Source organism: Podarcis erhardii (assembly GCF_964252035.2).
Source record: "Podarcis erhardii genome assembly, chromosome: 7".
Lineage (NCBI taxonomy): Eukaryota > Metazoa > Chordata > Lepidosauria > Squamata > Lacertidae > Podarcis > Podarcis erhardii.
In genome coordinates, this window is record NC_138511.1 from 50,362,041 (window position 1) to 50,389,624 (window position 27,584).

The following is a 27,584-nucleotide window of genomic DNA, read 5'->3' on the forward strand; positions in this document are numbered from 1 at the left end:
CATATATTCCTACAATTTGTCATGACCCTGGTTTGCATGGAATTTGAAGGAGGGAATAATATACTGTGTTGGGACGGCAACCCTTTAGGGGCATCCTGCATTATGTATAGAACTGCATTCGCAGAGTTTCTTGGAAGAAGCAGACAAAAGGATTGAAGGCTATCGAGCAGATGAGCCTTTCCATTTATCTTCTTGCTCAGAAAAATTCTGTGAGCTTGTTTGGGTGAAACTTGTATGTTTGTTTGTTTTTTGGGGGGGGGGCTATTGTCTTTTGTTAATTGATTCCCAATGTCCATTTGATCTCTCTGTGTATAAATAGAAGAATAAATAGAAAATGATCTAAGGAAACTGCCGTTGGTTCCATTTGTGTCTAGAAGTCACACTTGTTTTCCCAACTCAGAGAAAATGTGTTGGTTTAATGCTTGAAAAAATCCAGCACACTTTAGCTGACAAAACAGTCTTCTAATTTCATCTGAGATGAAATATGCCTTTTTAATTTTATGAAACTGCTTGTATTAATATTGCACTGTTGTACTTGCCAAAAGGAGATTTAAAACATGCAACTAATTTTGTTTTTCCTTAATGCTTAATTAGTACTCTGTTCTGCAGTAGCTTGCTCACAGAGGAGCTGCACAGTAATTTTCACATCTGAAGAAGAAGCTGTTGAGTAGCAAGTACCCCCTCCTGCTCTATTTTGCTGTGGGCATGAAAACCTACCTTCTCTTAAACTTCATTCTCACAAAGGCATTCTTTCCCTGGAAGATAAACTTGCTTTGTCTTCTGAAAAAAAATGGAAAAAGAATTAATAGATAGAGCAATTGTGAAATACAAAGCTGTGGGTTGTAGATTGTTGCAAGAAACAAATCTGCTGGGTAGGTATTGAAAAAGAGAAGAAGGGGGTCTTGCTAACTGAAATGAAGTAAAATTCCAGGAATTTGGTTTAATACAGGCTAATCTGATGGCATGTAGCTGAAGACCGAGATTTCCAGTTGAAGAGAAGGCAGTGAGACATCTGTCCTGAAGTATATGAAATTCTTAAAGGCTGATGCTGCTATTTGCGATGTACCAGATTGAAAGAAGTTGACTTACAGAGATATCCAGAAAACTGAGCTTTCATCAGAAATCTGTGTTGTTTTTGTTCACTAATATTGGCAGGGATTCAAATAAGTGCTTCAGGTTCAGCTGAAGGCTCAAGCATGTCCAGTGTAATTTTTAATGTGCTCTTTATTTATTTCTGTTTCTCTCTCTCTCTCTGAATAGCAGAACCTCATACCATGTCACAAAATAAAGTTGAAAAACCACTCACTTGAAAAAGAGGGTTACAGTGTGGCATGATATTCAAGAAATAGATGTTCAAAGTTCTCTTGGATACATGAAATTATTTTTGTGGGATGCAGGTCATCATGTTTAACCAAAGCAAAGACAAAGTAGTAGGTGATTGTCCTTTAAGCTCAGCCAGGAAATGCTGGCATAGTAGAAACCACAACTTACCTTTATCAATATATGCAACTAAATAAACTGAATATTTTAACTGATGACTCAATTTTTGTGTGCCATCTTCTGGATGCAGGTCATTTTTTCCATTATATTGATACCACAGAGGAAAAGGACAGATTTTGCCTCAAAAGAGTGGCTGTAAAGCAAACAGTTACATTATGAATATACCAAATACAGATATACTAAATACAGATTTCTGCTAATGAAACATGTATGCACAAGAATACTTAAGTGGAGACTAGTTTCATTTGTGAGTTGCCGAGCTGTGTTTGCTCTTAAGCATGCACTTCCAAAAAGTGTTTGGGACTGTAAAGTAGAAGCCTGTAAAAAGTGACAATAATGGGCTGTTTTACTCAATCTGGAAATTCTCTTTGCTTCTTCTCCCAACCCCAGTATCTCACTGAATTGATGCTGTAGCGTAGCCACTCACATGGTCAGCTGCCTGCTTGATAGAGGAGCATGAGGGCAACTGTATTGAATCTCAGTGTCTCCTTTCCTACATCATAATGTACTGATACCTGTGAAAGCTTTACCTCACTTCAATATGAAAGGTGCTGTGACTGTTCACCTTTAGCAGAGCACATTGTGAAAGGATGGCTGACTTGGCACTATGCTTAGAATTGGAGGTAAAACTAGTTTTGAGAAGTATAGATTAAATCTGCATTATGCTGGCTTCAATGTAATTTAACTACTAAATACACAATATTGTGTACACAATAATAAAGACGTTTGAAATGCAAACTAATATGCAGAATGGTAGCAAATAAAGTAGTTCAAAACAACTACGCTGGGAAGTTAAAACTAACAACTTGGCAGTTCAAATGTCTTCTTAAAGAAATAGTGAAAGGTCATAACAAAGTATCTGAGTGAGGACACTCGCTAGGTAGGCAGTGCCAGAGAATAAGCTTAGCCACAGAAAGAAAAAATCCTCTCACACATCTTGTCTAAATGTGATTTGGACGTTAGTGGGTATTTGATCTGCTTCATCTATTTATTTTTGTCTTTTTGTTTGAATAGGCTGTTATTACAATTGGATTAAACATTTGGTTCTATTCCCCTGTTTGTGTACATCAACATATTACTTTGCCTTTTTGCAGCTAGTTAACAAATGTTAACATATATCATATGACTCTTATTTTAATGGGTGGGGTGGAAGTTAGAATTGATAAATTAGGCAATATATTTTGTTTGCATACTCTATCTTTATTCCCTTAATCCATATAAGATGCACATCTTAGATTCCCTTAGATGCACATTCCGGCAAAGTGTGTCTTAAATTTTTCATCAAATGTTAAAGTACACTGAAAGTACATGATTAGCAAAATGAAGACTTAAATAGGTAATTGCAACATTTCCTTAATCCTGTTCTTGAAAATGGCACTTTGCTATTCATGCTCATCCAAACCTTCTGAAACCTTCACTTAAATTTTGTATTTCATGTGCTATAGAGCAACAGACCTCTGTTTACTGTGGTACATATTCAACAGGGAACACCAATTACTTCTATATGAACACACCTGTCAGATTTTCATATTTTATAAATAGGTAAGCTTGATTCAGAGTACAGTGGTACCTTGGGTTACATACGCCTCAGGTTACAGTATAATACCTTGGGTATTATAACTTTGCTTCAGGATGGGAACAGAAATCGTGCAGCGGTGGCGTGGCAGCAGCAGGAGGCCCCATTAGCTAAAGCGGTGCTTCAGGTTAAGAACAGTTTCAGGTTAAGAACGGACCTCCGGAACGAATTAAGTATGTAACCAGAGGTACCACTGTAGACTGATTGAAATTAATGGATCTGTTAGACATGTCCATTAATTTAAATGGGCTTACTTTGCATATTATTAACTTTGGATACAATCATTGGGATAGTGTCCAACTATGTCTTTCATAGATGGAGGACTTCCTGATCCAGTACCATTTTTCCTGATTTGCCTTGTGTGTGCCCCATCCCAAAAGTTTGCTGTAGAGAATTAGGAAACCTTAAGAGCAGCTTAGGTTGTAGGAAAATGGGATGCAGAGGAAGGGAAATCTTCAAAAATCATCTTTCACCCTCTCCTACTAAAAGAAACCTGCTGTATCAAATAGCAGTATGTGAAAGGATACATCTGGATACTTTACAACTAATTTCTGCTTCATGGTTTTATATACACACATGCACAGGATTGTATCCAGCTAAGTTCTGTTCAGAGGAGACCAACTGAAGTTACCATCTAAGTTAGTTATGGGGATTGGACTAGATTATCCTCTGGATCCCTTCCAACTCTATAATTCTATGATTCTGTGCCTATCATTTTCAGTAGATCCACTGTGAGTAGGACTAACATTGGTATAACCCACTATGTATGATTTCAGATCTATACCTAAGATGAACACCTTAAAAATATGTGTTGAAGCCATGACAAATCATGTCAGAAAAATAAACCTTCCTTGATATTACTCCTGATGGAAACTGATAGGAAGCAAAAGAAACTAGGCCTCTGTAGATAACGTACGAGAGCACTAGGAAGGTAGAATTGGAGCCCCTAAGCAGACTTTCTGTTACCAGTTACTGAGCTAGTTCAGATATTGTTCCCAAGTAAGAAAACTCAAGGTGGAAGGGCCTCAGGTGTATTCCCTGGGCCAAAACAACTTAGTTGATGAACACATTGGCTCCTGAATGCCGCAAAACCAGAAGTGTCTGTTCTGGTTTACGAAAAAAATTTCAGAAGCCGAACGTCCGACGCAGTTTCCGATGGAGTGCAGGGAGCTCCTGCAGCCATTCGGAAGCCGTGCCTTGGTTTTTGAATGGTTTCGGGAGTTGAAAGGACTCCCGGAACGGATTAAGTTTGAGAACCAAGGTACCACTGTATGCTGCTCAGTGGGTAGGTTTGATTATTACAAAGTACCGGTATTTTTCTGTTTTACACTGCCTTGGTGCTGTAGAAAAAGAAGCAGAAATGGGCAGTTTTAATAAATTAAGAAAACATTTTGTTCTGCATAGAGCTTTTAATGTTTAAACTTTCACATGAAATGTTATAAAATGTTAAGGGTTCACTAGGGATGAGGGAACAACCAAAACCCGAGTATTGGATTTGAGGCTTTAAAAAGTTTTGTAAGGCTTATATTCCATCATGCTTGTATTCTTACTGCTGTTAAAAATAGGATTGTCACTAGGGGGTCAGATAAGAGTTTTTTCAACTGGAGACTAGTTGGGTCAGTCTTGTCTCATGAGATTTTTAGGGTGGTCGTTTTAGAATTTATAACACACTGACTGTTATACTGAACATTATTGCCCCGACCTGAATTTGCATGGGCATTTTAAATTCAGACTGGATGTACTTTGTACAGTTCTCTCCTGCGTCTCCATATTCTACTTTTATTTATGTATTTATTTATTTACATAATAGTTAAACAGAAATCCAGCTAGTGCAGGGGATTATTGCAAAAATATTTCATTTCCGGCTACCAGCACCATATAGGTAAAGTTATATGCATATGGAAATTTGCAAAACTTCTGGGAGATGCACACTTTCAAACAGCACAGGAGAAAGGCCACATTCAGTAGCAGATCACATACTTTGCACTCAAATGATCCTAGGTATAATTCCTGGCATCTCCAGGTAGCTATGGGAAAGACAGTAAATAATAGTGTTCTGAGCTGGATGGATCAGTAGACTAACTCAGTATAAGTCAGCTTTACATATTTCTTTTCCTGTTACACAGTTTCAGACACCTACATAGCATATAATATCTGGGAATTTTACAGAGAAATGAACGGCTACAATTGTCATCTGAGACCCTTCTTTGTGTGCCTCCTCTGTGAGAAGTCCAGAGGGTGGCAACATGGAAATGGGCCTTTTCTGTGGTGGCTCCCTGGTTGTGGAATGCGCTCCCCAGGAAGGCTCATTACATTGCCTTCATTACATACCTTTAGGCACCAGGCAAAAACATTTCTCCCAGGCCTTTGGCTAATTAAAGAATCTATAGCCTTTTAGACTGTGTGTGTGGAGATTATTGAGGATTTTTTTTCTTACTATGGTATGCATTTTTGTGTTTTTATATTGTAAGCCACCCTCTGATCCTTGGCAGTATAGAAATTTAATATAAATAAATAAAACAACTCTGAGATTTGTATCTCCTGCTCCTATCCTGATTTACACACAAAAGCCTATAATACCTTCTTTTCATTTTAACCTAGTTCTGTTATTTTAAGAGACTTACCGATACCTGAAAACTTTTTGGGTGATGGTTAGATCTGCTCCTAGATAAAAAAAATCTTTCTTCCAACACTTGTTTGCTGTCAGATATCATTCAGTTCATATATCTATTTAGTTGGACTAGTAATAAATTGTGAGGAGTTAGTATTACAGTATGAAACTAATTTTAAAACCAATACAAATACAATTCAATATCAATGCTTATTTTTACTGAAACAGTAAAATGCATGACTGGCTAATAATGTTTGCAATTTTTAAGTTTCCTTGCTACATTTGCTTAGAATGGAATTAGAAAGGTTGCATGTGTTGAAACTGGATTCATCTGTGTGCAATGAATTGCCCAGATAATTAAAGTTGCTCGGTACAATGAATGGCTTTAAAAAGGCAAGCAGGAAAATTGCTAAGACTTAAATACTGTAAGCATGTAATTGCGGAGAATGGTATAACTTTATGTGGTGTCTGTTGATTCTATAATCTAAGTTATACCCTGTGTTGTAAACTAAATTTCTCTTGCCCCAGGGTGTTTCTAGAAGTGAAGCAGCCTGTGTTTAATAGCTTTTTTCCCTGGGTAAACAACGTTTAAATGGATGCTGCAGCATATTTAAAATAAAAGTGGAACAAATAGTTACCTTGTTCTGTCAATTTCTTGGTATTGATATACTTATATTATTGTCGTATTAAGTATTCATGTGCTAATTCAAGTGTTTACAGTTGGAAGTCATTATGCTGTAGTATCATGAGAACTTGGTAGGAAATTTTCTATTTGATCTATCAAAAACATGCACCAAAACTACCTAATAATTCTTGCTGCTATATTTCCTACCAGTTGTCACAGCTGGAAAAGTTGACTATGGGCATTGATAATGTATTGTGAAATAACAGGAAGGAATTTAGCAAAACAATTGGGCTCTGCTCTTTGTGTTCTTCCTTTCTTGAATCCTACTGCTATATCTGAGGACCAAACTAGACAATTTTTAAATCAGTGAAGGGGTTAGCCCCCTTCCTCCTGTGAGGCAGTCCTGATGAACATCCCCTCCTCCACCAACCTGAAGCTACTGTTAGCCCTGGAGTATTATTTAATTAACGATTTTGAGTCTATGTTTTGCAAAGTTGTTGCTTGCTATGCATTTGGATGCCTCTTAAGATGTCATGACCAAATGCTGCCATGGTGGTTCCTGAGATCAACTAGCAGGTTTTTGTCTATCTTCAGATACAGTTCAAGATGGGAGATTAAACATATCAAAACTGCACTATATTTTGGTTTATTAGAATTCCTCAGCCACACTTGGAATAGTGCTGCTAGTATTACGGTAAGTAACTTGAAGTTATTAAGGTGTATATCATGGCTAGATTGTGTTTGAGTGGGGGCAGTTTGATGCTGTGTATGGAACATTCTTCAGAGCTCTCAGGTTTCTTTGGGACATCTTTTATGAGTTGCTACCCCATGAAACTTAGAAAATTCCTGGATCAGTCTGAGGAGAGCCTCAGAGAGCTTGCTTGTTTTCACTACATACTGCATTTAGATTTGTTTCGCATGAGTGCACACTGGAGACCTGCCTTGGTAATATGGTTTATTTACAAATATATAAGCAGAATGCAACTTGGGTGCCTTGGAAGAAAGGCTCTGTGATACCACCATTTGAAATAAAATGTATTTATTAATTAAAAGCCTTTTTATCCCACTCTTCAGCCATGCCAAATCTGGTGAAGGACCACCAGTGGGGCAACAATATCTTCACGGACGTGGTCCACATCAGCATATTTTGGATCTGTAACATCAAAAAATGGGTTGTCATGACAAAGTCACATTTCAGTCTGCTATCAAGATTCAAAATGGTGCCTGGCACCCAAACTTCAACAAAGACTACCACCCCCACCTCAAAAACCTTCATACCAAGTTTGGCAACTGTGTTTTGAGAGGAGGCCAAACCTATAGAGGATGAAAAGACAGACAGACAATCCACTTTCCAAAATACATGGTGGATGATATGATAGGAATTTGATTTTTCCTATTGAAAAAGGGGCAAAAATGCAAATCTTTTCAATGTCAGAATACTCTAATTTCAAGTTCTACTGTCAAATTCCAACTGCCAATGTACCTCGAAGTTAGTTTTACAATTGTATCAGTCACTTTTATGTTAGCCTAGTTTTAACATTAAAAAGCTCAGATCTTCAGCGTTTTTCCCCATGCCTCAATTTCCCTTCTGTATAAGAACCCATTTAGCATTTGGGACCACCTATAAACAAGGGGCTGAAGGGAGCACCCAAGGGTCAAATGGCCAATACAACACCATGAGAACTGAGCATTTTAGTAAGTATTCCCAGTGAGCACCAATTGTCACACCGTAACATTTTTATTCAGGGACCAAGGGTGTTGTCACTTTGTTAATCTAATTTCTCTGTTCTTAATTGAGTTTTCTTTTTTAAAATACAATTGTAATTGCATTTTAATGTGTGTGTATTATGTAAGCCACACTGAGGGCCCCTAGAGTGGAGTAGGAATCATAATAACAAATCATACGAGCATGACTCCTGGGATACGTAACAATTCTTTCTAGCAAGTTATTTCTTGAATCCACTTCTCAAGTCCCTCTGCAATGCATTTGGGTGGATGGTTGACTGTTAAATGATATCAGGTAGAGAAAAGACTCACTTAAGTTCCACGTATGCTTGGTACTGACATGGTAAAGAAGTGATTTGAATAGATAGTGAACATTTTTCTCACCTTCCTTTCAGGCCATTTGAGTAATTTGAGTATGCCTTCTTCTATATAAATTTTATGTATGCTGAGGCTCTGCTCCTATAGGTTAGGTGTGCTGCTATGAATGTTAGTCCATTTCTCTTGTGCCGTGTCAACTGTGCCAACATTCACTCCTTGCACCAAGTTTGATTACACTTAGATTGTTGCTAAAATCTCTAAATTTCCTAAAAACTTTGTTTTTTTAAGAATTGTTTTTATTTTAAATTATTTTGCACTAGGCAGAAAAAAATACATAATTACAAACAATACTTAAAGCATAATGGTACATATTAAAACTACAATTAAAAATCGCAAGCAAAGGGGGGAATCAAAGTAGAGAATATCAGCATTTACAAATCAGATTCACAAAATTATGCCTAAAAACAGCTTATAAAAGATAATAGACTTGGCTGCTGGCCAAATGTAATGTTGCAATTTGAATATATACCTCTATTTCAATTTGGTTTTATTTTAATTCTTTTATTGGTTTTCAGTTTTTGAACTTTAATGAGAAAGTATGGTAAAAACATTTTGACTCAATAATCAATATATTGTAGTATGCAGATAGAATCCAGATATTTCCAGTCTCTTGGTTGTTAGTTAATACCTGCTGCTTAGCTTTAAATTCTGATTATGTTCTCAATATGTGTTTTGTTGTAGGCTTTGAAACAGCCAAGTCCTTTGCGCTACATGGTGCACATGTCATCCTTGCCTGCCGAAATACGTTAAGAGCTAATGACGCTGTCCAACGCATCATGGAAGAATGGGTAAGAGAAGGTGTTTCTTGGCACCAATAAGTATTGTAGAAAGGTCAAAAGCTCTTGAAAAGAAAGTGTTCAAAAGAGTGGGAGGGTTGTATCAAAGGAAAGATACAACCGTAGCCATGATTAATACTAGCTATAGGTTGTTGCTCTTAACCCTGGGTAAAATTCAAAATGTATTTTGATACCAGGTTTTATCTATCTGACTTGCACCCTAACACTGAAGATTGGCTTGGGAGGCACTGGTAAGGGGTGGGGTTGAAGCTACCTGAACTATTGTCTTTTTCGTCATTGCTTGATTAGATGAGAGAAAGCTTTTTGGTTGTAGAGCCTGTGGAATGCTCTCTGGACCAAGGGCTACCTGGTGCTGACACTGGCAACTTTTGACACCAGGTTAAGACTTGTGCTTTCCACCTGGGCATTTGATGGAATTTGAGCCAGCTGAGTCAAGGCTTTATGCTAGTGCTTCTCTGGGTTGCTGATTAGTGTTCCTCTGCCCGATGAAAAGCTGGTGTGTTATGTATTGATTGGAAGGTTTAAAATTATGGTGGTTGTTAACCATTTTGTATGTTTTTAAAATGGATAGTAAGTCACCCTGAAACTGTTTTGTGTTGTATGACTATCTAATAAAATAAATAAATAATACTGCGAGCAGGGAAGATGATGTATGCCATTATTTATTGGTGTGTATGGTACTTTGCAGTGTAACGAGGTCCCTGTTCTAAGAAGCATGCATTTTAAATTTTGACGTTGGGCGGGGGGGAAGGAAGGTGGAAGAGGAGGAAGAATACACAATCATTACCTGTTGCGTTTTTCTGTGAAACTTCTGCAATTTTTACAGAGACATGTAAATAATGAAAATATTGTAGCTGTCAGTAAAGATACACACCATATTTGGAACTAAATAATGACCGCTCCACACATCAAAAGGGGGCGCCTTTTGCGTGGTTGCACGCAGCCCCCCGGATCCCAGTGCGACTCCTGGTAGTTTGGGCTGGCTTCATCCTCCCCAGGCTGGATACCTGGGGGTTTCCACCTACCTCAGCCAGTCGCCCAATCCTGCCTGGGGACGCGTTGCCCGTCCTGCCCACACAACAGAAGGTGAATCTTACCTGCGAAGCGGCAGTCGGCTCCAGAGCTTCTCCCACCCTGCCTTCCCTCAGTTAAGTCTTCTTTTGCAGGTTAACCTTTTCTCCACAGGTATGCAGGCACTGCTACGTCAGAGTCGCTGTTGAAGGGCTGGAAAAGAATTTTCCTGCATTGGAAGGTTTTGCCTTTCCCGTAGCAAAACATCACAACTTTGGCGGTTTCAGGCCTTGGGCGGAATCCTTTAGTCTATCTACCTAAATGGGAGTGGGGCGTGAAGCAGTGACCCACGCGCCCCCCCTTTGTGTCGGTGATACCAGGGTTCCCTGTTAAAGGGGTCTTGAGGGGAGGCACTGGCCATACACCGAGAGGTTGTCATTGCTCTCCCCTCCAACAATGGCGAAACGGGGGGGAAGGCTCTCTGCTTGAACATATGTTCTGCAGAGCCAGCCCAATCCCCACACATTCTGGATAACCCTGAAGTCGCCCAGATCCCTGGCTGGGGACTGGGAAGGATAGATGCCCAAAGCTTGAGCCAAGGTCTCCCTACATCTGAAACTTAATAAAGTTGTGGCCAATTTTAATCCCATAGCACGTTGTCTTGAGTCATTATTCCGATCGGAGGTCACCTGGGGTTGGGGGGACCCCACTGTCCACACAAATAGATAAATAAGTATTTCAAAGACTGCTGATTAGCTTTCCGTTTAGAACCAGCGCTAATTTTGCCATTGTTGGCTACTGTACTGTTAATAATGTAGGTTTAAATACATTGCTAAGTAATTCTTTAAAATTTATGACTTAAAATGGAGCTGCCTAAATGGATCTGGTTCTTGTGAAAAAGTTATTATAAACTGTTCATTTTCATGTCTTCATTTGGTTCACTTGAGGACTTGAATTTACATTGAACGATAACCTAATAAGGCCACAAAGGTTACCAGCCTACGTTTCAGCTGGTCATGGAGAAAAAGGCTTTCCTTCCTACCCAACTAGCATGAAAACCAGCTGATCAGGGACAGAATTATCTTGCTAGCCTGCCTGGAATTCCTAGTTGCCTATGGAGATCAGCTAAGTTGTTAAATGCAATACTGTTTTACACCCACCAAAGGTTAACGCTACGATTATCTCTAGGTAATTAGCGGAATAAATGAGTGTGTATATGAAAATACTCAACCTGAAATTTCAAAGAATATCATGTTGGATTAAGAGATTTTGTTTATTGCTTATATAACTTTTTTTCCGGGCCTATGAAATGAACCATGAACCCATCTTTTGAAACAGCCTTATAATAACCTTACAACATTGTGAAGATTTAGTTGCTTCACAGTTTACATAGCAATTGTGTCTGTCACTACATTGGTGTTTTCTGCAATAAGTACATATATGGTAAAATGTTTGGCAGCATATACTTGAGAACCACAACTGGCCATGGTTCCCTGATGTGTGACTGGAGATGGTTGTATTCCTTTCATGCTTAATGTGAAGCTGTTGTTAGATTTGAGTTTAATGCACCTATCTCATCATTGCAGTATGAAGTGAGCATTTCTGGGAATGAATTGAAGAACAAAGGTCCCACATTGTCTTTGTTTCAAATTACTTCAGAAAAAAATGCATTTTATTTATTAACCATTCCCCATTCCTAATTGTTTTCAGTACAATCTCATCTGTAAAGTGGGTAGCTAGAGCACCTTCAATGCATCTTTGTAATGACTTTGTTGTTGTTTATTGAGAGGGACTAATTAACTTTGATTATTGCACTAATATTATGGCACTTTGACAGTCCCTCAGATTTATGACTCTGGGAAAATAAACAAATGAAATGCAGGTGCTGGAGCAGAAAGAATAAGTTATTACTGAACTTTAATTACTTGAAATGTGTAACTAGGAGAGAATTAGTTGATGAATTACAGAATGCTTAATATTTACATCAAAATGCAAGCAATCTTGGGTAGGAGATAAAAGAGAGTAGCTACATAAAATTAAGATTTTTTTTTTACAAAAATCTATTTGATAAATTTTAGCTGATTCGTACTGCTATTAAAATGCTGAGGCCTATAATCATACACACATATATGTGTTTGATATTTGCTAGTGGCCATTAAGAAAGCTGCCTGTTAAAAACCTCTTCTTTAATACCTGTGCTTTCCATTTGTGATCTTTTGCTTGCTATAACTCGTGATGCCATTGTCTGATTTGCTCTGATATCACAACAGGACATTGTTGCCCACCCCCTGACTGCTATTGACTTATCTGCTTTTACGTCAACGATGCTAGCAGTTGAGACAGGAGAGACCTTAGAACATGAATTATGAAATAGCAACAGAAATATATTCCACGTTCAAAGCAAACAGTTGGCTTCTCAACAGTTGTAATGTTCTGATTGCAATAGCTCAATTTAATAATTTGATAATGTTGATAAGACATGTGTTCTGAGAATTGTATTAAATGTAAATTTTATATGTATATTTGACACAAATGTTCTTTTCCATTTATATCAGTAGTGCCACAAAGCAATAGGCATTTGGATGAAAATAATGTTTATATCCTCCACTTCTAGCATATGAATAAGCTTTGCAAAAAAAAAGGGCGATCCTGATAAACCTGACCTTAAATTTGGCATAATAATCCTTAAAATGCAATGTGTCACACTAGGTATTTTGTAAAAAATTAAATACAAACTTCCAGAGGATGATTAAGCTATGTTTTTGGAGACAATGCACATGTGCACATGTTCTCTCTCTCTCTCTCTCTCTCTCTCTCTCTCTCTCTCTCTCTCTCCTTTAGCAATTTTTTGGTGCCAAGCTTGTCACTTTTGTGGTAAAGCCACTGTTCAAAAACTTGCCAGTGTTGTCTCTGGTACAGTGGCAGACTGTGATGCCAAGACCTGTTGGTGGGGGGGGGGATACATAACTTGAAAAGAAAATAATATCTGATCAAAAATGGGACCCAGAAGTGATGTATCTTGACTATAATTCATTTGGTTTCTTCATAAATATTCAACTCTGCCTTGAATTCAGTAAGGTTGAATTCTTAATCCCACAGTTAATGCCTGTAGTTCCAGAGCTAGTGTGGTTCAGATCCCTGTGTGGTTCACGTCAGCCTTGAAGCTTACTACATTGCCTTGAGCTGTTTGCCGATCTGTCAGCCTAATCCTGTTTACATTACTGCAGTGCATTCTATGTGGTGCTGCCCTTGAAGAGTGTTTGAAAGCTATGGATGATACAAAATGTTGCAGCCAGTTTGCTTTCTGATGTGTGCCTTATAAGACTGCATTATACCTGTTTTATATCAAAGACTAGTTTCTGATTTATTTCCAGGCCAAATTAAAAGTTCTGATGTTTACCTATAAAGCCCTTAAGGCCAGGATATCAGAAAGGCCACCTCCTGCCATGCAAACCTGAGAGTAGATTACAGTTTTCTTCTGAGATGCTTTTGTATGCTGCACAAGATGAGGCTAGGCCTTTTCTGTGGTATGAAGTTCCCTTGCAACAGAGATTAAACTGGTCCCATTTTGCTTACATTCAGGTGAAAAAAACAACACTTCTATTCCATGTGGCTTTTAATAGTTTATATCATGTGAATCTATGATTCCGCTCCTTGTGGTTTTGAGAGATTTTCTGCTCTGCTCTTTGGTTTAGTATTTAAAGTTGGTTCTAATGTTTTGTTTTTGTATACAGCCTTTGGTGACCATTGTGATGTAGTGGCTGATGGCAGCCATTCCATCAGGCTGCAGCGTAGAGAGATGAGAAGCTGGGCCAGTTCACTGACACAGCTGAGAGACCAACAGGTTTTTGCTCCTTAATTCTCACTGATAGTTACAACAGCTTTGTAACTTCATTAGTGCCTCAGTTTTATTTTCCCCAATCTTCCCTCCCAGTCCTTTCGTACCACTGTACCTGCCTGGATTCAAATCCCTGCTCAGCTTTGAAGCTTGCTGAGTGACCATTGCCCAGTGTCCTTCTCAGCCTAACCTACCTCACAGGGTTGTTGCAAGGTTAAAAGATGGAGACCATGAGACTACTGTTGAACCCCCTAAAGGAAGAAAATAATTAAAAAACCTGCATGTGAGAGGTGTATGTATAGTGTTTTCCACAATTCTTGGATGTTTAGGTGGTTTATTGTGTCTTAAAACCCGAAGAATGCATTTCTTTTGGTTTTCAAATTGTCATGAGGTTTTCATTGCATGTTGGAGGCTGATATCAGTTTAAAACTGTGACAATTTCTTGTGCTGGAAAAAAGGGAAATTAGAATTTTAAAGCTATGATTTATTTTAATCAGAAATTGTCAAGCATAAATCTCTTCTTGAGTAGTGGAAAAGACCCTAAAGCGAGCAGGGAAAAAAATATCAATACTTTGCAAAGGAGGAATGATTGTTCCAATTCGCAGCTTAATTGACTTTAAGGCTTAATGAAAAACACTCTGGCACAGTTTGTAAACACATTTGCTCAGGAGAAGGCTGAAATCCTATCCCATGAGCTGAAGAACTCAGGGGCTTATTCTGTATTATATTATTGACATCATTGAATGAAAGAGTAATGATTGAGTAGGGTTTTCACAGCTCCCGACTGTATCCAGCTCTTTAAGAAATATTTCAGAATATACACAAACAGAATTATAGGGTTGGAGCCAAAAGATAATTATAAGAAAGCAAACATCTACTAGCACTATTTTGCAAATGCTTAAGAGTTTACACAGTTCTACAATGGGAAGCTAGGTTTTTGTTTATTTGTTTGTTTTGCTACTTCCTAGAGCAAGGGTTCTCACACTTCCTACTCCCAGGGCCCACTAGAGATCACTGAAAATCATAGTCTCATCAATCATTAAATGGTGGTGCAGGGCGGAAGAGTCACAAAGTGGTATGAGTGGGAGTTAAAATTGGGCATAATCACCTGGCAAATACAGACATTGCTTTCTACTGATATCTAATCCATTTCTGGAAACTGCTAAATTATTGGCCACTGCATTTTACTTGCAGCACAGAGTTCCATAGCTAAGCGTTCCTAAAGCCTCATTTTAGGCAAAATTTGCTGAGAGGCTCTAAAAACTATACCTTAATATCCTTAATTGTATTCAACAGCCAGATCCAAGTTTTGATAGTGGTCCAATACCTTAGCTTTTCATGGCATTCCTGTTATATCTGTATACTCTATGTTTAGAGATTTAATGCACAAATTAAATAGCTATCCAGTTTGTATTCTGAGAATGAGATGGTTTGAAGAATTTAGATCAGCACTTTTAAGCCGCTTTTAGAATATGGAACTTTCAAATTCTGAGTATAAATTAGCATTCTTTGGACTGCTGAAGTCATTCATTGTAGTTTAGCGTATCATTCTGTGTAATTCTGTAGCACCATTTAAGACAGGTGTGGGGAATCTTTTACCTTCTATATGTTGCTGGACAAACATCCCTGGCCATTGGAGATGCTTGCTGGAGCTGCAACATCTGGAGGGCCAGAGGTTATTCACACCTGATGCAAAACAATGCAGTTTTTCACAATAAGCTTTTCTCAGTCAGCCACAGCAACAAACATGTTATTGCTGAAAACATGGTTGCTATCACTATATTGCCAGTCATGCCTCAGTCCCCATCCCAACTTTGTATACATTCTTATACATGCCTTCATTGACATCATCACATAGACAAATCTGTGGCATGGTGACTGTTTTTATTCACTGTTTGGTCCCTGATTGGCTGGAAAAATGCAAGAAAAATGTTTCCAAGTTAAAAGATTAAAATGGCAGAAAATTAGTGGCAGATCAAGGAAACGGTGGCTGCAACCATAAACAAAGATAACCGGAATAGCAGACGGCTGGGTTTCTCCCTGGACCTTTTGGTCATGCCTTCCATTGTTGACAATATCAACAACTGAACCTCAGGAACATTCAGTGAAGCACTAGTTTTTTTTAATGATCTGTAAGTAAATGAATGTGTTAAAAAGCAAATGGGCAAATTAAAGCAATTTAACAGCTTCACAAACAACTGCATGGATGAACTGTTGAGATACACTTTTTTCCCCTTGTACTATAAACATATGGCATGAATTTCCTTCTCTCATTACAGATGCTGAGAGACGGGAAAGACAAATATTTATAGTACGTTCATGTTTTACAGTAAAAACACTGTTCAGTTTGTTTATACAGTTCCACTGTTACAGTTTTTATGGTTGGTAATGAAACCACTGTAAAATAGGGTCTGAATTATATAGCAGATGTGTTGAGCCTTTTGCACTCTGAAAGGATGGCCCATTGTTGAATTGTGGATATCATTTATACCAAATCAATGTCCTGAGAACAGCTGAACTGTTTCAGACCTTTGTCTGTGTGTATCACTAGCCTTGTACTACCAACATAATAAAGATGTGATTTTTATGATCCAAATAAATGCAGCAATTTTCTTAAAAGTAATTAGATTTTGAAATACAAAAGCTGCCTCTCTGGTTCATGTGGGTAAGCAGAAGATACTTTAAAAGATTTGGTAGGCACTTTTCAAGAGTCTTATGGAGGTGTCCCAAAAAGGTTAAGTGATGTAATGTTACTACTTGAATTTTTCAACATTAGATTTTGGTGATTTACAAGGAAGTGTATTTATTAAGCCTATGGCCAAGTGAACATGAGGATTCACATACAGGAACTTTCCTCTTTCCTTTTGTGGGCAGGAGCTTACGTCCAATATAGAATTAAGAGTCTGCTCACTTGAGAGAACAGGACGCACTGGTGTTTATCTGCATTGGAGTACCTTAGTCATTTATTCATATCATTTAATATATATTGAAGCTTTCAAAATTGTAAAAATTGAATATTTTAAATCTCTGTATTTAAAACTTCAGATACAAAACCTGACACAGGAGTTAATGGTGTAGATGGGTTTGGATGCTGTTTGGAGTTCAAGTTTGTCTCAGATTGGGAGAAGGGGATAGGAATGTGCACAGTAGATCTCTGCAGAATGCCAACAACATTGGGGTTGTGTGTATAAGTCTACATATAAACGAATGCACACATTCCAGATTCATTCTTGCATAAAGCAAATTCTGCTTATAATTTAATTTTTGAGGAAGTAAACTTGCCAGTTCTAAATTTCTTAAGTCTCTCTACTGTAGTACTGGCAATATAAGCATGCTACATATTCCATAATGAAGAAGACCAGCTTAGCTTATGGTAAATACACTACTAAGTGTTTATAGTACATTTCATACTTTACATGATTCCTTTTCTAATTCTGCTTATCTTTTCATTCTAATTCCCTAAAGGACATATAAAAGAACCCCTAAAGAGAGTAATTACTGCTCTACTTCTTAACCAAGGCTGCTTCTGCAAAGAGAAATCTGAGCTGCTTTTTAACGAAGGCAGTTTTAAATAAAAATGCAAATAAGCTGCTTTGTAACCACATTATTTACCCACCTAGCCTCTTATTACCATGTTTGTATTGTTGGCAAACACTATTTACAGTCGTGTAGAAATTAACATTACTGGTCCTGAGGAAAGATTGTTGAGGGTAGGTTGTGCTTTGGAACCAATTAGGGTGAACCTTGTCTCCGTTGTGACTCATGGGAGAAAACATAGCCTTGCAATGTCAAATAATAACATTAACTCAGACTATGCAGGCATACCACCGTAATTATATTATTGGTCTTATTTTGCTTCTGCAGTGCTTTTCATTGTCTGCATTTTAAAACCATCCAGCAGAAGAATTTCTGGGGAGTGGCTTAATACATGCTGTGATTAGTTTCAATGGGAAGTCCTGGAGAAAAATGAGCCCAGCCCATTTTTGCTCAATTGAATTTAATGTGAGTCTTTAAAAATCTACTAACAGATATCCTACACATAGTATTATTTTCTCTATTGAAAAATAACTTTGAAGACACCCTCAGAATTCAGCAAACTTTATAGATGTTAGGAGAATGTTACCAATAAAGCAGAATTTTCACACAGTGAAAGAAGCTACTTACTTCCCTGCTATACAGAAAATGAATATTTGTTAACATCTGAGATGAACCACTTTTAAAGGTTACATAATCTACAAGATTATGTAAGAGACTGAGACATAGTTTTTGAAACTCATGAAAGCTTTCCCTTATAAGCTGAGGAGGGCAGAAGAGAGGCTGTAGTCCACCAAAGGACCAATTGGGTGGGATTCTTGCAATAATTCTGGCCTAAAGGATGTTGGTCTGATCCACCATTGTTGCTCTTAAACCAGAGTGCACACACTGGATTGCTTAACAGTTGACAGTTAAGTGGTGCTGGGCCAAAGTCTCAGCTTTCACAGTCACTTGTGTAGACTGAAATTTGAGGAACATTGAGGCTTTATTGATGGCTTGGTTTTTTTATTGGTGGGGGGCCGGGGAACTTATGCAGAATGTAAGCTTCATATGTTCCTCAAAACACAAATCTCACCTTCCCTTTCTGCCCCCATTTTACCACCCACCATCTCTCTCCCCCACAAAATGAGGCTGAGTTCAAAGTTTTAGCCCAGATGCACACTTGTCGATTTAAAACTTGATGGTGAGCCACATAGATTCTGGTTTAAAACCAACCAACTATGCAGGAATGAAGTCAGCCCACTGCTGTTAGAGTAACAGGTGCTGATTTTAAAACATTGCTTTGTTCTGTTCCCAGAAGCTCATTGCATCCCAGTGGTTAATAAAGTTGGACCTCAAGACATGTGTTGAGAGTCCAACTAGCCGCAAGTGAATCTTTCTTCCTCAGGATTGGTTTCCCATCTGTAAACTGGGAGTAACAGCAGCCCTATTCCACAGGGTTGTTGTAAGAATAAATAAGATGAGAAAATGTGGCTTTTCCAAGGCCTTGGGGATTGCTCAGGTTATAAATTTAAATTAAAAATCACTTCTTTTGATTGGTTTAGAAAGATGGTGCAAGAGCTCCCTTCGGCAGTATGTATAGTGCAAATGAATGACACCAAAATTTGTGAAGCTTTCCATATTTGAAAGAAAAGAAAAAGAAAGGTGGTGCAAGAGGAAGTCAGAAATGCTGGGGAGGTTGTGGGGGTGTCTTTTTAAAAAGATCTGGCACTGTATTAAGTACAGCTAGATTGATGTTATGTGTGTGTTGGGAGTACGCCCAAGATATAACTGCCCATTCATTACAAAGTGTGGTAAAGTAAAAAATCTTTACATTGCTCTTTTCTGTTTTATGTGCTGTAAGGAAGCATTTCACATATGTGCATTTCTGATTGTGCTAAAGGGGAAAGAAAAGATTTTTTTCGAATGCAGGCCCATGCTATTAAAAATGTATTCTTGCTTCAGTTGTGACTTTCCATGTGAGTACTGTGGGCCAGAAAGGATTGCTGTCCATCAGAACCTTAAATGGAAAGGTGAAACATTTAGAGAAAGCAAAGTAAATTGTTGCTTCCACAATTCTTTATGTTCAGGGCATATTTATAAGGGAAATTAGATTGGAAATTGAATCTAAATTGTTCCCATTTTTTTTTGCAAAACCTCTATTAATTCAGCCTAGTGGAAGATTCTCAGTGCATCATTTTTGTGGGAATAGTTTTATTACTTGCATATAACTTTATAAGGAGGTGGTAAAAATAGGTTATAGCATAGTGAGTTTTTTCAGAGTTTTTTCCCTTTCTTGTCCCTATTTCATGTGAGATAGCTGAGATATGCTTCACTGTTAAATATGACTGTTTAATAAAAATATTAAGTTAGCATGAGTGTATGGTTGAGAGGCCTATGAAAGATTCACAGGAGTTTTGCTTTGTGTGGACTCGGAACTGTCATTCATCAGGCAGTTTGGATGTAAAACCAAATCAGAGTGTGAGCAAATTGATTAGCAAACCAGATTTTCAGATTCTAGTTTGCTGGCCATTCTCAGTTCATGCTGTTGATTTGTACACAATACCAAATAATGGTCAAGCTTTGCAAATTATGGTTTGATATTATTGTGTTACTATCCAAGCAGTGTTATTATCCATCTGTTTTTTGCTGTTTTGAATAGGTGTCAATGGGAAGCTAATATTCATATTTATTATGAGTATCTCATGCATCCACTTTTGGGTGCTTCCTATGATGTGCAAAGCCACTCAAGATGCAACAGAGATAATGTGTTCAGGACTCTTTCTCCCTCTTCTAATACTAGAATTCTTGGACATTCAGTGAAGCTAAATAGGGACATCTAAGGAAGACCCTGTGTTATATAGTGGTTGGAGTGTTGGACCAGGACCTGGGAGACTAGGTTTTAAATCCCCTCCGTGAAGCTCACTGGGTGAGCTTGGGCTGAACTTTATCCCTCAGCCTAGTCTACCTCATAGGGTTTTTGTGAGGATAAAATGGAGAGGGGGAGAACCATGTATGCTACGTTGAGCTCGTTGGAGGAAAGGATATAAATATAATAGTAAATTAAAGTTGGATGGTCATCTATCCTGGATGCTTTAGTTGAGGGGGTTGAACTAGATTGTAGGGGTTTGGTCTAGATGATACTTAGTAACCATTCCAACTCTGCAATTCTATGATTCAATGAAAACATTGGAAAATTTGGGACAGACAAAAGAAAGTACTTCACATAGTATGCAGTTAAACTCTGGTTTCTGCTCCCTCCCACAAGATGTAGTGATTTGGGTTGCTTTAATGGAGGCTATGCAAATAATGGAGGAATCAGGCTGTGTTATAGTGCCAATGTCAGAGCAGTGTGCCTCTTAATACCAATTGCTGTGAATCACAAAAGTGGAGAACGCTGTTGGCATTAAGGTTCTGCTTGCAGGCTTCCCATAGGCATCTGGTTGGCCACTGTGAAAACAGGGTGCAGGTCTTTGGCCTGATCCAGCATGCCTTTTGTTCTTAATTGCTCCTGTTATATCCACTTATGTGTACACTAAATGGTGATAGGTGAATATACTGAGGAAAATTATGCCCCCTTATCATGCAGTGAGATAAATGAAGTCCAGTTGCTCCAGAAATGATTTCATAATACTAGTGACAATATTTATTATTGTTGAATCTGCTCATTAACTTTGTCGTGTTTAATATTCTGTGGTTATAAACAATGGCATAAATATATGCACTCATTTCTAATTAATTTGTGTAATTATGTTTTATAATCTAGGTGCTTGAAAAGCCAGAACTCTGCACACCCCATTACTGTGTTGCAGCTAATAAAAAATATAGATTGAAATAAATCTTGAAACTTACTTTAATTGTAAGTATAGATTAGCTGTAAATTATATCTTTGTGATGTTTATTTTTAATTCTGCAGTGCTGCAGATTTGCAGAACATACCAATTAGTGTAGTTATTCTAAATAATCTTGAATTAATTACTGTAAATGTTAAATGCTATTTCTTTGACAATTAAAATCACAGTGCTGAGTTAAGATTTAAAAAGCAGAGCCAGAAATAAAAGCAAAGATGAAACTAGGTGATAACAATAGAGCTGACCTCAAACTTATTCTGCCGAAGTCTCATTTAGGTCAACTGAAAAATAATGCACCCCAAACGATTTGGTAGGAATTCAACAATTCTAGATAATCTACCAGTTCACATTTTTAAAGTGATGCTTGTTTGGAAATAGATGTCTTCACACAAATTAAATGTTGTTGTTTTATTGCAATGAAAGTAAGCTACACTATCTTTTAAGGAAGACTGAAATGTTATGATTATGATGATAACTAGCTAAATAATGTGTAAAATTCATAGTTACATCGAGCTGCAATGAGCAATGGCTGTGTCACATGTTGGAGATTTAAGAGGGAAATGCATGGTCCATCATGTCCTCCTTATAAGATTGCAGAGGTACCTGACCAACCACTGTTGAAGACAGAATGCCTGGCTAGAGACATTCTGGTGTAAGGCAGCTGGGGACATTGACATTATGCCTTGCTATTACCATGGCAATTTAAAAGCTGTTGCCCTAATCTCAGTTTTGCTTAGATACCACTACTACAGATGGCCAGGAATGATACTATAGCTTCTGTCCCAGCACAGGAAAGTGGTGTTGGAGGCCTTTGCTTTGTGAACGCCAGGAATTCTCGAACTGGTAACAGGGTACCAACCACTACTGCCTCCTTTCTTTTCTCTTGCTACTAAGAAATGTGGCCACTCACATAATCATTGCAAGCACAGCCCTGCTTGAAATCAGCTGTATTAACCTCATTCCTGCCTGCAAGCATTGGAGCAGGGGCTTATACACACTTCTGCTCAGATGCTCACAATATCCTTACTATGTAGCCCTCCAAAAAAGGTGCAACAGGTTTTTTAACATGGCAAGAAATCACATTTTACTAGCAATGAAAATATTATGGTTAAAGGGCCAGGAAGTACAATACTCCCTCAACTGAAATGTTATTTTGACTAAAGGCAACTAGATCCCTGCCAACAGCCAGCCTAGGGTAGTGGCTAGGAAATGTTGAGTTTGAAAGCTGGAGCCTTGGTTTTAAATCCCTGCTACATTCATTGTAAAGGTCACCAGGTTGCCTTGGGCACTGTGCTCTTTCCTGGCTTCTCCTTATCTCACAAAATACAGTCAAGCGTGCAGAACAGGAAGTCTGCATGGCTTGCATTTCCTGCTTCTCCAAAATGTCCCAAGATACTTTCAGTTAAATAATCTAAACTACTCTGTAATAACTGCAGATTTATTGCTCATTAAAAAGCATTTGGGAAGTTTCTTAGACAACCTTGTCAGTATTCCACTTCTAATACCAAAGACAAAAGAAAAATCATCATTTTTTATTTTGAAATGTGATTCAAGAGCAAAGAGTGCCTTTGGTTCACAGTAGAATGCATGCATCAATTGAGAAATAGTGAATCTTTCCATTCTGAGAACATTATAATACATGTATGAGAAATGAAGTTGTTTCTGATGCCTCCTCAGACACAGTTTAAGCGATTAATGGTATCTTTCAGAGATACGTAACTGAGAATAACTTAAATGCAGTGCTTTGTATCTTATAGCTCAGAGCAAACTGTTAGATTTGCTTGTGAATAAATACGCAATCTTCTAATAATCTGGAATCATCATATATCATATGTAACACTGTCTTCAGAAATCCTGATACGGATTACACTTTTTAAAAAATACACCTTTACTGTACACAAGCCATTTGTACTAGCTGGCAGGAGAAGCAGCTGGACTAAGATGCAAGGACTTTATTTTTGTTCATTATTTCTTTGAAGTTTTCAATAAAGATGTTATTGGAGCAAAATATAAGAGCCCTGCGGTTCCTTAAAGATTAATGCATTTGTGTCATGAACTTTTATAGGGAAGAGCCTATTTTTAATCAGATGCATGTTGAGGTAGGTTCCTGCCTTTGAAAGCTCCTGCCCAAATCAATTTGTTAGCTTTGAAGGTGTGCCACAGGGCTCCTTGCAGTGATTTTCCTTTTCGGCTACAGCAGACTTAACACTGCTATTAGTATTAATATATTAAAATAACCCTACATGATTATATTTACTTCTGTTTTATTTGTTCCCCAATCCATTGCATTTTAATTCCATTGAGGGAGGTTGTTAACCAAAAGTGAACATGAACTGAAAGTGGAGATGTGGGACAAAGTTGGTAGACAGTGAGTGAGTTGAGATTTGTGGTTCTCTAGATATATTAAAAACCATGAGTTACTGTGCATATGCTTCAATAGTTAGGCCTAACCCCCCCCCCCATTTTGGAATATCCATTATTGTGATATATGTTTCTCCTCACATACTTTAGACTTCCCTCTTTAAAAAGGTTAAAAGTGGGACATAAACATATTTCCCCTTACTTTTAAGAACAACAAAACACCACTTTTTCTGAAAGTTGAGAAGCTGCCCCAGAGTATACCATCCAGAATTCAGTGCTGTCATTTCCTAGTTCATTTTTTAAAAAATTATTATGACTATTTTGATCCAAGCTTGGTGCTATATTTCCTGGAATGAATGAAAAATTTAATCTCTAGCTGCTTCTGAACACAACAACTACAGATGAGTGTTCATTCTCAGCACTGAATTGAACTTTATGTTCTGAAGTAGATTCTGTTTCTTCATGTGAGTGAACTAATACATATATCTGAAGGACAGATGCACAAAAGGTGATTGAAAATTAATGCAATGCATTGAAGAAGTTCATTAGCAGAGTTGTGTAAAATTATATGTGTGTGTGTGTGTGTGTGTGTATATATATATATATATATATATATATTTGCTTTCGTAGATTTTCACAGGTACAGGAATGCAGGTTTTGGTGTCCTCGGGTGTCTTCCCGTGTAAAAGTTGGGGTGTCTAGGCGACGTTTCGACGAGGTCTCACTCGTCATCTTCAGGCTGGTGCTTTCGGCTTCTTGTTACTGGAACAGAGCTCTGTTCCAGTAACAAGAAGCCGAAAGCACCAGCCTGAAGATGACGAGTGAGACCTCGTCGAAACGTCGCCTAGACACCCCAACTTTTACACGGGAAGACACCCGAGGACACCAAAACCTGCATATATATATATATATATATATATATATGAGACTAAGCTGATTCTAATGCAATAGTCAATATTATGAAAATCCCCCCCCCCATGCCATGCAGCCTGTGCCCCCATTTGTCAAGGTCAATGGGCCTGTCCCTCACGCCCCTGGTACTGATAAGGAAATGGATTTGTACTTTCACAAGGAGTCATCCAATCAGCTGGCTTCAGATAAAAAGAGAAACTAAAGGCTTCCCCTGAGCTCTATACTTAAGAGAAGATTGTGCATCAGAACAACCATGTTCAAAGTATGTAACATCCAGATGCACATCCTACATTCCCAAGCAGTCAGCTTTCTTGTTGAGAATCCAACAGACCATGTTTTCACGAGATGCAGGTTTTATTCCAGGAGATAGTTTTGAAGGGACCACACCTTATGGAGCTGATGATTTTCTTGGAGCAAATGACACCCAGGTCTTGGAAGACCGGCATCCTCCATTCATCCGTTCTGTCACATTATGACAGAAATCATTACGAGCTTGATGGGTTTATTTATAAAGTGCTTTGAATATTGAAGTAAGCCATCTATTTCAACATTCCTCATTTCAAGCTGGGCTGTGGATCAAGATGAAAGAAAAATTAAATTGTATATTGAAGAGCTGTTAATTGAACTGTACTGTATTTAGCCAAGGGAGCCTGAGCTCCAGGCAGTCAATACTACAGAGAATTTTTAACGCACTGTATCACTAGGTTGTCAGTTTGTATTGGCAAATGCAAACAGCCTACTTGCACTGAGAGTGGCAATGATAAAGCCTTGAGAAACTTCTGAAGTTGTTAGGGAATAATGTGATAATCTTTTGTGGTAGTGTTTTCCAACCAAGTTCCTTAAAAGAACTGGATTTATTTCTTCCTTCCTTTCTTCCTTCCTTCCTCTCTCTCTCTCTCTCTCTCTCTCTCTCTCTCTCGTGTGTGTGTGTGTGTGTGTGTGTGTGTGTGTGTTTAAAAGATGAAAACCTATGAATTTTATGCTATTTTCACAGAAAAAGTTTTGCAAATTACAAGTTTCTATGCAGTCTAAAGAATTCCAGATTGTGAATTTCTTCACTTGCTTTGACAGTCTCATTTAAAAATATTAGCACACTCTGATATAACTCTAAAACCAGCATATCAAAAAGCTTTGGGAAAATGTTATCTCATTTTTCCTAAGGCAGTGTTAATTTCTTTTTGTAGCTAATCTATTGTAATGTTAAAATGTTAGTACATTTATAGTTAAAGATTTCTTTGAACAGCTAAATTATTTAGGCATGGCTTCTGGAACAAAAAGTGGTCTACTTGGTGGTCTACTTTCCTTGCTGATAATAAAATTGAAGGGACTAGAGACATTTCTAGAACTTGAACAGATTTGGGGCAACTTATTAAAAGGTACACCATGCCTACACTAGTTATAACTGCTTCACTTCAGGATAGGATGTGGCTTATTCATGGTGTAAAGATAATCTTCAAATGTGGAAAAGTTAATTTATTACTTAAAAGAATTTGTATGGGCTTATATCTGAGAGAATTGAGGTAACTGGCATTATGGTGAATGGTTTCTGTTTGAAATGCCTCCACAACCCTCATCGCTAGTCCACAGCTTTCCAAACTGTGTGTCGTGACATGTTAGTGTGTCAGCTGCAGTGTATAGGTGTTTCACACAAATGCTCCCTGTGTTCCTCCTGTAGCTGAAAAGGGGTTTGTTTAACCTACGGTTTGCTAGTAAAACTGAATTACTGTGTCACAAAATTATGCATGTCTAAAAAGTGTGTCATCAATATGAAAAGTTTGGAAAGCTCTAATATAGTCCGTGTATGCCCAAATATTCTTAAGGAATAGAGCTATGAATACTTGCTTAAGCACCAATTCTGGCAAGGGTATACCCTCTCAAGGGTTGGACTTTCTGCTGGTGGAGAGTTGGAACTTACCGCATTAAGTACCAACATTCACTTTTATGCCTTTTGGCTCATGAGTGGATTTCTAAGTAGAGTTTTATTTTTTAAAACCATTGAGTTTTTGTTTTTTTAATATTAGAATGTTCATATTCTTTTGTAAGATTCAAATGGAAGTCATCAATACATCTGTAATAATTTGAGTATTTGCAAGATTGCTCCTTGTTAGATACTGGGCACTCCCCTACATTTGTGAAGCATTTTGCATTATGTTTGGTTTCTAATATTTGAAAAGCTGTTAAAATAATAACATGAAAATTTCTGTGATTTAGGAAGATTGCCTAAGGTGCTAAATGGGATAAATCAGAGTTCCATAAGAAATTACAACACTCTCCACATTTACTTATATGCAAGCTATGCAAGTTGGAGTAACACAGATGCCATTGCAGTCAATAATGAAATCTCCCGTGACTTCATGGGAGTCAATATTATTTGTTGCCCCTGCTTCTCTGTTGGCAACTAAATAAAGGTTCCTTAGGTGTGATTCTGACACTGTTTCATGTAAGGTAATGTCCTGAATCTAATAAGCTGCTGGTGATACTCCCTGAATAATTTCAGAATGCAGCCTTTTGAAAAAGGTTGCCATTGAATACTTTTTTTTGGCTGGCAGTTTGGGCAAATGGACACTTGGCATGGCATATGGGAAGTATTGGCACTTCAGTAGCTAGTCCTCAAGATGCAACAGCAAGCCATGGTTTGGAATCTTGTGAATGAGCCCTATGGAGTCTCAGGCTGGCACGCTGCGTCCTTTCTCCTTGTGCATGTTACAATTCCATATTTACAGTCTTTGTTCGCCCCAAACCATAGATTGCAATTTCATCTCAGTGGGCAAATAATGGCTTGTTGCATATCACATTGGAAGCATAAATGAAGGAGAACCCTTCTAATAACTTACCCATACTATGGACAGCCACAGAGAAGTGTAACTTGCATCCCTTTTAGAAGAA

General features: G+C 37.9%; 1 protein-coding gene across 1 annotated transcript in view; it reads left to right on the plus strand.

The window, feature by feature from the left end:
- The window catches only part of WWOX (WW domain containing oxidoreductase), a 564,719-nt gene that overhangs the window by 14,428 nt on the left and 522,707 nt on the right, over positions 1-27,584 (plus strand). The window contains exon 5 of the mRNA XM_081871960.1: positions 9,097-9,203. Within this exon, the coding sequence (XP_081728086.1) occupies positions 9,097-9,203 (107 nt within the window). The remainder of the gene's footprint in view (positions 1-9,096; positions 9,204-27,584) is intronic.